Genomic DNA, 11,970 nt, shown 5'->3' on the forward strand with positions numbered 1-11,970 from the left:
ATCAAACTAATTGTCCTATAGTCCTTACATGACGTGGCCTTTACCTTTTTCGGAATAGGAACTAAAACTGATCTCACAAAGTCTTCCGGCCAGATTCCCTCCTTATAATACTACGGATCAGCCCATATAGCCTCCTCCTCCCACATTTTCCTAAGCATTTCAATAGTTTCGCGTGAATGTTATCCACCCCCATGACCTTATTTAGTTTCATCTCTCTTCATGCCCTATCTATCTCATTGTCTAGTATGCCTGGACCTAAGCTGTCTTCCTATACGTCATTTTCTTTTTCAATGTCTAACTTTGTTGGTCTGAGTTCTTTACTATACAGTTCTTCTATATACTCCTTCCATCTCTCTTGGATCATTCCTGCGTCAACTATTACCTTACCCGCCTTATCTCTAACTGTTAACATAGCTCTTCCTTTCTTACTTCCCGATAAAGATTTAACTTTGCTGTACAGCGCACCGATTTCACCCTTCCTCTGCAGACTTTCCATATCCTCGCACTGCGTCTTCCACCATGCTTCTTTTGCTTTATCTGTTGCCCGCTTCAATTTATTGTTCAATTCTTTGTACTTCATTTTGCCTAATTCTGTATTTATATTCCTCCATTTTCGCCGCTTATCCATCTTTGTAACCATCTCATCCGTGATCCATGGTTTCCTATTCCTTTTAGCGTTAACGGTTCCAATAGTGTCTTTTGCGGATATAGACAACCCTTTCTTGGTCATTTCCCATTTTTCTCCGATAGTACTAAGCTCTTTACCATCCTCCATGATTTTCTCTACCGCCTGTTTGTATTCCTTCCTTTTCAACCCATTTAATGCTTCTACATTTCATTTTCTAAATCGCCGCCCCTGCCTTATCTTTTTGAAACGTAGGCTACATTTCATAACAACTAAATTGTGAGGCCACATCCGCTCCCGGGAAGCTATGCCAATATATCACACTGTTTCTAAACCTGTGTCTAACCAAGTTATAATCTACCTGATACCTTTCTGAGTCACCTGGCATTTTGCATGTATATCCTATCGACCTCTTCTTCTCTGTGGTTCCTCGGTTCAAGGTTCAAGTTCGTCGGTTCTGCTTTTATCTCCACTAGTAGTATTCTATCAGTTACCTGCTCTATGTTGACTACGCTTCTTCCTTCCTCTTCATTTAATACTATGGCAACCCCTCGTCGGCTCTCCTCCCCACCCTGTATATTGTTGTATACTGATCACTCCAGTAATCCCCGATATCCTTCCATCTCACCTCACATAGACCTAAAATATCTATTTTCCCCTTTCCATTTCAATCTTGATAATATCCAGTTTACCTGTCCTCATCACTGTCCTAACATTCCACTTTCCTATTCTAACTAATTTGGTCTTTTTCTTCTGTGTCTTCTGTCCTGCTGCTGCCTGTTTTCACTTGAAAGGGTTTCGTTGGATGATAACCACGGAAGCCTTGCCTCCCCCATTGCCGGACACGACACACGGCCGACTGGGCCGAACCCCGTATTTGCCAGGACTCAAAATGATTGTCCATCATTCTTTTCTAGGGAATGATAATTGAGGTGGTTTCCCGTTGCCTTCCTCAATAGTGTTTTTAACGTGACACCATCACTTACTGGCCGCCCCACTGGGGTCAGACGCCATTGCAGCCGCCTCACTGAGGAAGAGACGCTGCGTGGACTATCTTTTTTCTGGCTCCTAACCTTCGACCTATATGGCATGGGTGACCCTACCAGGAGCAATAATTATTACTCCCGCCAGCACAGCTCTAGTGGTCATCGAAACGCACAACCCCTTTCACCACGTCAAGGTTGTCCGGGGAGGGATATGTACAGGGTCGCTCCCAAAAGTGGTAGGACTAATTTTCTCTGGCGCGAACGGAGCGGTGGAGGGGGGTCTGCCGGGCAGGGTGAGGTGGAAGGGGCTCTTAGCAACAGACCGACACCACCCTCAGTCGCCTGCGGGCTGTCGTTGAGTGAGGACACCGTTTTTAGTGAAGCAAGTTTTTTGTCCGCGTCGAAAAACAAAATGAATCTGAATTTAGAGCAACGTTATTCCGTGAAGTTTTGTGCGAAACTCGGGAAGACGGCAACTCAGACCCTCGATATGATCAAGCAGGCTTATGGGGACACTGCCTTAAGTCGTCCCATAGTATTTGAGTGGCACAAGTTGTTTAAAGAGGGTAGGGAGCTCGTTGAAGGCGACCATCGCTCCGGACGGCCGTCGACGGCAAGAACCGACACGAATGTGGACAGATTGAGGACACTGCTGAACACATACCGACGCATAACCAGTGAAGAAATTGCAGAGCAGTTGGGTCTGTCTGCATCCAACGTCCAACGCATTATTTCACTGAATTTGGCCATGCGCAAGGTGTGCGCCAAGATGGTGCCGAAAATTCTGAGTGTCGCCCAACAGGCAACGCGTGTGCGCATTTCCGAAGAAGTTTAGCCAATTTGCACCGAGATGAAAATTGTTTGGACAATGTGATAACTGGTGATGAAACATGGGTTTTTCAATATGACCCTGAAACGAGAAGACAATCCGCGGAATGGCACACTTCCGCGTCCCCACGTCCAAAAAAGGCTCGCATGAGCAAATCAAAAATCAAAACGATGTTGATTGTGTTTTTCGACCGTCATGGAGTGGTTCACAAGGAGTTCGTCCCACCAGGGGAGACTGTGAATGCGAACTTTTACGTGCAGGTGCTCACCCGCCTCCGAGAACGCGTGAAAAAGAGTCCGACCGGCCATCGCAAACTGCTGGGTGCTTCGTCATGACAACGCGCCGTGCCATGGCGCGCTCGTCGTCAGACAGCTCCTGGCCAATTACGGCGTTGCCACGTTGCCGCACCCGCCCTATTCTCCGGATCTGGCACCACCGGACTACTTCTTCTTCCCCCTGATGAAAAGACAGCTCAAGGGACGACGTTTTGAATCGATAAACGCCGTTCAAGAGGCTTCGACGAGGGTCATCAACGGCATCCCCAAAGAAAATTTCCAGCGGGCGTATGGGGAATGGGAGCAACGTTATACTTAGTGTGTAGCAGCTCAAGGAGCATACTTTGAAGATTATGAAGTGGATGTAAGTATATCGTCAATAAAATTCTTGTAAAAAAATCAGTCCCTTTCCAGACCAGTTCCTTTCCCTGAGCCGGTTATGGTTTACCAGGAAGACCTGATACCCGAAAAATCACTTCAGCTTGGGTGGAGCTGCAGGTGCCCAGAGTGCCAGAGTCCCCGGGAATCGAACCCGGGACCCTCTGGTCAGCAGTCTAACGTTCTACCCACTGGACTACCGCGACCCAAATATATATATATATATATATATATATATATATATATATTATATATATATATATATATATATATATATATATATATATATATATATGCGGTTCGAGTCGCAATGGTAAGTAGGCAGAAAACGGCGATATGTACCGGGCAGAATTTTGGGTGAGTTAGGTAGTAAGAGGGCGAAGGAATGCAAGAATGAATGAATGCATGATGGATTGAAGTTAGAAAGTACGTGGAGTTGCAGAATGGTTTTGTGTATAGTAATTTTGGGTGTGTAGTTATTGGTGTATTAAGTCGAGGCTGAGAAGTGCATCGATGGCTGTAGTCTCTGTTTACATCCAAAATCTGTATCTACATAATACCCCGCGACCCGCCGCAAGGGCGTGTGGTTGGGGGTGTTAGGTCACCACATGTAAAAGGAAACAAAACCACATGCAAAATCAACACGTCCATGCAAACCTATACCCACAGTGGCGTATAAATTCATGCAAAATTCCTTTCATTTCTACGCATGCAAATACATATAATATCATCTTGCAAATAATTGCACCACAGGATGCAGTAAGAAATTAATCCAATAACGTTCAAGCTAGAATTTGAAAATTAGGAAGGAGACATTAAACTACCACATGGACATGCAACATACCACGGTCTCCTCCCCAAGGACACAGGTAGGGAATGTGACCCAACGCTGCAGGTACCGCCCCCCTCCCACCCCCAACACAGAGAGAGAGAGAGAGAGAGAGAGAGAGGAGGGTTGGAAGGGGAAAATTAAAAACAGAGAAAGCAAAGCAAGCAATACTTCAAAGAGCACTATATTATTTAAAGGCAATCTTATGAGGTCATGCGGAAAGAAAGGGTTTAGACAACCAACCACGGAGGTCAGTGAAAGTGCAAGCAATTGAGTAGAACTAATTTTTTCCTAAGCGCTGAGGGTGGCAAGTAAAATTTTTGCTGTACGTAACCCAGTTTCATAAGTGGGTAATCTATCTATCAACCGTGAAGCTACCTCGACCGGCAAATACCTTTACACGGAAATGGACGTACTAAGAGCAAAGCAAAGAAAAGGCAGGGAAGTCCTGCGAAGACGCGGCGTATTCCGGGTGCCAAGAGATCCCCTTGGCCAAACAACTTCAGAATCAGAGCATTCGAAGAGGGTGGCAGGGGGGGGGTGGTTTGGTCTTCGGTTTGCCACCAGCGCGGAAAGAGCGAATCACCAAGGACCCCGCGTCATTTCGGCAAATTGCACCAACAAGACTAAGTGAAATAAATGGACTTCAGGCGCGTTCATTTCTCCCTCGAGCAGGCGGCGATGAAAACAAAGCAAAATAATTAGAGTACCAAAAGTTTGTAATCCGAGAGTCACTGTGGTCATCTGACGCACTTTCTCGCGAAGCCATAATATTTTTTTCCCGCAATCACGCAGCAGAAGATTTCCATCGCTCGTGCGACGCGATCGACTCGCCAATGGACGCCCTCGACCAGGGGCGGAGGCCAAGCACATCTGAGCGATGTAGGAACGGAAGCGGGTCATGGAGAGGGGAGGTCATGGGGTCAGCTGTTTGGTGGCACCCATACTCCCTCCCTCCGACACACTCCTCTCCCACGCAGACCATTTCAAATCCTTTGGCAAGCCCCGCCCTACACCTTCCTTCCGTCCGCATGCATGTCATTTCGGCGGTGGTCAGCCGGACTGCGGTTTCCGGAGGGGGGCGAGCGTCGAAGCGTCAAAGAACGAAAAGCTTACAATAAGTCCTCTGGGGGAAACAAATACACAAAACCATTGCAATTCAACGAAGGAAACACTTCAAGGACATCACATTAAATTAAGCAAGGAGCACATTGAGCGGGAGAGTGAAAGGAGTGCAGGTGGATCGTAGATGTCGAGATGGGGCATGATGGGAGGTCGAGAGTACCGCCGCACCTCGATGGCAGCACCCATGCAAGGGACACCCATGTCTGCGGAGTGAAGGAAAAGGCCCCTAGCTCGCCTCAAAACGGAGACTACTGCGTGCGACACGCCCAGGTGAGAGAGGCTACCACCTGAGGGAAGCATCGTCACCGCGAAATAATTCCCGTGGAGCGTGGATGGCACTCGCTGGATCGGATGCCTGGGAACATTGGGAGGAGGCCTCGGAAACTTGGTGCTGGAGGCGAATGCTGAAGATGGAAAGGCGAGAGATAAAATATCAAATAAACAAGTATGGAGAGGAATGGATGAGAAAAATACAGCAAGGGGCACGATAAGAAAGAGAAGATGGGACAGGTGGATAGGGAACACACACAATGGATGCTTTAACACGGTAGGAGGGGGGTACGAGGAGGAAGATGACCGGGACACGAGTCCCCCCAAGGCCAAGTGAAGAAACGTAGGTGGGGTGGGGTGCATGGAGATAACACAAAATCTACAAAAAAACCGTATATAAACCTTAAGGAGAAGTTTTTTCTGGCCTAAAACACGGTGATAAATGACTTCCCATTACACATGTACTGCCTGCTGGGTATTTATTAGTATTTCGTATTTTTTAGCACCCTGAAAGCCACTGCCGGGAGTGTGGCAGGGGGAGATACATAGCAGACTAATTTTGACCCGAATTTTCTTATCCCTACCGTGATCTGCTACAACGTCATTCTCATCCCTTATCGTTCGCGAGAAAAATGACGTCTTAAATCTATCTGCTCTACACTTCTATATCTCTATAATTTTACTAACATGATCTCGCCTACCGTAGTACGATGGGGGTAATATTACATTGCTAATTGCAAAAGAGAAATCTTTCCTTTAAGGTATGAGGAAATAAGTCTTAATAATAGTAATATCAAAGCAAACACAGATCATTCTAAACGGCCAGTAACAAAACCTTCTCTCGCTGGAATGACGATGATATTTCCTTGGACTCGAAGGAGATTGATTAGTCTCAGAACACCGCTCGAGACACGCGTGGGGGGGAGTTATTTTAAGAATTAATGTAGGCTACAATAAAGAACGTGTGTTACCCTCAATTCAGCAGTGTCCTGGTATCTCTTACGCCCACCTATATCCTAGGCGAAAACCCTGGCGTATCCCAGTATGGAACCATCTCTAGTTTTTTCCCTACTATTTTAATGTTTAGCTTAGCCTTTTTCTTTCTAGAAAATCGCATAGCCTTTGTTTCATTAATAATTGATTCTCATCCCATAATAATTGATTCTCCCCCAACCTGTCGCACTGAATATCCAATTCACTCAGCAATGCTTGCAACCCCTTGGCTGACTGACAAACTGAAGCTTGGTCATCAGCGAACGCAACTGATTTTACGAATTCCCCGCGCACTTTCATTCCTAGCTCCACTTCTTCCCATGCCTCTTTAATCATTTCCTCTGCATACCAGTTGAAAAGCAACGGTGATAATGGGCAACCCTGCCTTACACCTCTTCCTAACACTGCCCATCCGGACTCCCCGTTCCCCACCCGGACCTGAGCAGTCTGAGACATGTACAGGTTCCAAAGAAACTGCGGGAGATGCCACAACAGTAACTTTTAACGGAGTCATCCGCTAATGTGCATTTCAATGCAACAATTTCAGAGAGTAAAAATCATTCGCCTTGACTGGGATACGAACCCAGATCCATCAATATCCGGTCGAGTGCTTTAGCCACTTAAGCTACCGAGGCGTCCTCTTAAACTCTGAAATTTTGGGGCTTTTAAAGGAACAAGATGTTACGCACATTACCGGTTGACTCCGTTAAAAGTTACTGTTGCGGCATCTCCCGCAGTTTCTTTGGAATTTGTCAAAGTATAAACACCATAAGTGTTTAAAGTTGGCTTTAACCTCGTGGACAGTGGCGCCTCGCGCACGACTACGAATGCCTGTGACATTGTATGTACGGTATTTCGTCACAACATCTTGTTCCTTTAAAAGCCCCAAAATTTCAGAGTTTAAGAGGACGCCTCGGTAGCTTAAGTGGCTAAAGCACTCGACCGGATATTGAGGGATCTGGGTTCGTATCCCAGTCAAGACGAATGATTTTTACACTCCGAAATTGTTGCAATGACATGTACAGGTTGCGGATTAGCCTCCTTTCCCTCCAATCTATTCCTATTTTCTGTAATATACTCATTAGTTTTTCCCAATTCACCCTATCCTACGCTTCCCGCCAGAACAGCTTTAGGGGTCATCGGAACGCACAATCCCTTCCACCACGTTAAGGTTGTAGTCCGGGGAGGGATATATATATATATATATATATATATATATATATATATATATATATATATATATATATACACATTCAAACACGAAATCCCGCCAAACGGCGAATAAATACTCATATATACAGAAACAGATATAAGGAAAAGGGATAGGAACACATATAAAGGACGAACACAATAGAGGTGGGGAAGGCGGAATCGAACGGATCACAAGAGTAATATATATATATATATATATATATATATATATATATATATATATATATATATATATATATATATATATATATATATATATTGTGGGTCGCGGTAGTTCAGCTTCAAGTAGTTCAAAAACTAGAGATGGTGGAACAGCTTACGTATCTAGGAAGAGCTTTGGAGCAACACGGTCAAAGTAGTAGGGACGTAAGGAGAAGAATTGCGCTACGCAAAGAGGCTTTCACAAGGAGGGAGTTGATGACAGTGACGTTTAGTTAGAATATTAAGAAAAGACTCGTAAAAACTTTGATATGGAGCGTAGCTATGTACGGCGCGGCAACGTGGTCATCGAAGCAGGAGGATAGACTTAGACTGGAGGCCTTTGAAATGTGGGCGTGGAGAAGAATGGAGAAGGTGAAATGGACAGAGAAGAAAACAAATGAGGAAGTACTTGGTATGGCGGGCGAAAAGAGGGGTTTGTTGGGAGCAACCCTATGTAGGCAGGAAAAGTGGATGAAGGGGGTATTGACCGTCAGTGGGAAGTTAAAAACTGTAATAGAGGGGAGAATGTTAGGCAAACGAGGAAATGGAAGGAACAGGTTAGGGATGTTGGACGGGACGAAGGGAGGAAGAAAGTATTCAGAGATTATGAGGGGCCTGATGTAGAGTAGGGTGCTGGAATTTGTGTTTTGTTAGTAGTCAGGAAATATTTATTTGAGTGTTGTGTCCATCCACAAACCTACCTTAACCAGTAGATTACTAAATAAATACTAAACTAAGTAGATTACTAAAAAAATAAACAACATTAACTACTAACCAAATAATATAAACCACTCGTGCTACGGTTCAATTTAATTTTATTCGGTCTAGTATGTCACACTACTCGTGACTACATTATACATATTGTCAGCTTACAGATTATTGTTACAGCATATTTTTTTCTGTCTCGCAAGTTCCTTATTGTTCCACAGATTCGTAATATTTAATGGGTCGCTTCAACCGCGGCTTCCCCGCCCCCTGACAGTTCGCTCACTCTTCCTCCCTCACGTTCACCGATGCCATTCGCACCTGCTCCAACGACCAACCAAGCACGAGTGTCCGTCGCCTCCCTCCCTTCCTCTCTCAGTGTCAACCGTTGCAAACATGTCCCAAGCACTCCAAACATACGCGCCGTGTCTCATCGACATTCGTGAATATTCTAGCACGCACAAGTTTGGATTCCACCCAGGAATACGCACGCGGGGAGGAGGGCGCTATTATATGCTTTTGTTGCCGCCCACAAATTATCTTAGCCTCGAAACACCTAAAAATTACTTTAAAATGATTGTCACCTTGGACGAAGAATTATGAACTCAACTTCCTTCTGCCCAACATTTCATCCAGCACTCGCGTCTACCGACCCCGTCCACACGTCTTTTTCAGTCATCCTGCCAAGATATAGAAATTTCCTCAACACATTCAATGATACAAGTATCACCGCCGGACGGACTTAAATCCGGAAGATGTCTGCGGTGACGGGCATGCGTCTTCAGGGCAGGAGGGAGGTCGCGGAAGGCCTCTCTCCTAACATTGGCTCACAAAACGTTTCCTCTTCCCCCCCTCTCAACCCCCGCGTGCCCCCACGCTCACTGCTACTTCCTCTGCCCCAGATGTTCTAAGAGAAACATCATATTTTTTGAACTTCCTTCATTCGTGGCTCACAAAAAAATAGCTGGCGCATTGTCGTAATCTTTTGAACGCTTAAGACGGCGCCAATCACTCCGACTAGCGCCACCTTCATTGTAATCGCAGCATCATCCCCCCACTCATTAATCGAACTTAAACAAAAGACGACTACAGATGTATTCTCCCGACATTAAACGTCACGAACTGACAGCGGCCGTCGCATTTGTTGGGTTATTTCACTTGACAGACATGCGGTTGGGATGGTGGGGTAGACTATGCGCTGGTTCCCACAATGTGGGCCCGGGTTCGAAACCCCGAGAGTGGCAGCGTTTTTCATGGGTATACCCCTCCTTCGGGATCCACGTGGAGAGGGCACTTATATCGGAGTGCGCCATACGGGATGCTGAATTGTGAGGGGCTCCTTTCGTAAATAGAGAAGGCAGGCACCGGGTCCACCCTTCCTTCTCTCATTTCCTGAACATCCTAACTCTCCCAAATCACCCCCACCCGTCCCTGATGGTCTCAGTTCAGCGGTCGCCTGGCCCCAAGTAGCAACAACCGCTACAGTTGCACTAGATACCGGAATGACCAAGGACCAAGAACGTAACACACTGGCTCAGTCGAGACGATCAAAACAGCTTTCCCAATCGTTATGGGACAAATGCGAGATTTGATTTGCATCGGTTGACATTCGGCCAAATGGTATATTTCACTTTAAAAGAATGAAATATTTAACAATCAGCCTGAAGAGGTGGTGACAGGATTTGTTTGACAATTCAGCGAGCAATTCTTCCCTTCGTCGAAGTTTCCCAGAATTAATCACACGCCTTTGTTTTCTAAGCAGCGGACTCTTTCCAGATACACGCAAGGGAGTCGAACACTGTACCCAGAGGGCTAACCAGCTGCCAACTCATAATTTAAAAATGTTTTAAGCTTATTACAGAATTGGAAAGAACGTCACAAAAAATGCGCGGAAAGTAATAGCTATGGAGGCTTTTCTGCAAGCGGGGAAAGAGGAATTTGGGTACGGTTATTGGTTAACAAAAAAGCGAATGGACAAACTTTAATCTTGTCGCAGAAACCACTGAACACGTTTCGTTTAACGAAGGCAAGCCGCTGATCACCGTACCTAATAAATATTAAATGAGCGTTCCGTGTTTTCTCCGCCAGGGCGCGTGCAGGTCAAGTGCAGCAATTACTACTATGGAGAGCAGAAGACAATTAACGAGGAGTTGCATTTTCCTTGGGCACGGGGCAAATGATCCTTACGGAACAAAACACAATCATCATTCGATGACGGGTCAATCAAAATACAAGCTGGTCCTTTCATTCGCTCATCAGAGTTTTTTATTAATTAATAAAATATTTAATATATTTCATTTTATTAATAGTGTAACGATTGAATGAAATCAAAGAAAAAAGGGAAGAAGTCGAAGATGTGAGATCTCTTAATGTTTACCGCTGTACCACTCAATGAGGATTCAAAAGATGGCAACCAGTGGCCTTAATTGCTTAAAGGGAGATGGTAAATACCAATCATTAAACCCGACCGACCAGCAGGGTAAATTAAAAATATCCCAGGGTGCAGTCAATGAAACAAACGTGCAACGACACCGTGTGTGGGGGAACCGCAAGCGGAATTACTCCACCTCGTGTTTACAAACTCATTCGAGGAAGCGTAGTGGCAGAAGGACCGAATTCGATGCCGGCTGGCAGAACCGTGCAGATGCTACTTCAACGGGGGCTTGGAAAAATTAATAAACGGGTAATAATTATGTTTGGCCCTGGTGGGGCACGGTTCGATATGAGGAAACCGAGAGAAATTCACACAAAAAATACCCTCGTAGACCTATTATGCATAAAAAATACAATGCAAATTAGCGCGAATGCCTACTGCACGAGAAACACTGGGAAAGAGCTATATTACAATTTTTTGAAAATCAAATTGATCATTACTTCAAAATTATATGGCCCGTATATTAACTGAATGCGGCCACTGCACATTTATGAATTCCAACCTCTGTGCTCCATTCTCTTTCGAATCGGGAGAGGCATTTGCGCACATATTCGCAGGATAAATTAAGCCACAGTATTGAAGAACTTTCTTTGTGCTTTTGAGAACCAAAACAATTTAACTTGCTTTCATACGAATATTGAGCATCGACTAGGAAAAATGTGTCATAAGAAACTTTTCGAGAATCAACTAATTCAAAATTCCCTGACCACACATGAAACCACTTTCCTAGGAAACTAGCGATTATAAAACAAACAGCGAGAGGAGAAAACCTCTCTTTTTAGTATCATAAAATGCTTTTGTGCAAATATGGGAGTCATCAGTGAAAACGCACGAACTACCGTTCTCTAGCATGCAAATACGGAGCATTAAAAAATGCACGAATCTAACCAGGGGAATAATATTTAAATGGTTTAAGAGTGTGTCTCACCTGAAATTCGCACTCAATCACTTCTGTGTCTTCTAGAAGTCGCACTGTACATTTGTAACTGACGTTAATATCGCTTTTACTCCCAAATTTTAACATCGTTGTTGTAGTACATGAGATTCACGGATATTAAAATGATCACCACACGAACAATTCGCACGACTCCACACTACTCGCCTTATC

The 11,970-nt window shown here is 44.9% G+C and overlaps 1 protein-coding gene across 1 annotated transcript in view; it reads right to left on the reverse strand.

Annotated features, from left to right (window-relative positions):
- Positions 1–11,970, reverse strand: part of Frmd5 (FERM domain containing) — a 666,333-nt gene extending 654,363 nt beyond the window's left edge. The window contains exon 1 of the mRNA XM_071586731.1: positions 11,791–11,970. Within this exon, the coding sequence (XP_071442832.1) occupies positions 11,791–11,886 (96 nt within the window). The 5' untranslated portion in view covers positions 11,887–11,970. The remainder of the gene's footprint in view (positions 1–11,790) is intronic.

The sequence above is a fragment of the Hetaerina americana genome, unplaced genomic scaffold, assembly GCF_022747635.1.
Source record: "Hetaerina americana unplaced genomic scaffold, ioHetAmer1.1.p SCAF_25, whole genome shotgun sequence".
Classification (NCBI taxonomy): Eukaryota; Metazoa; Arthropoda; class Insecta; order Odonata; family Calopterygidae; genus Hetaerina; species Hetaerina americana.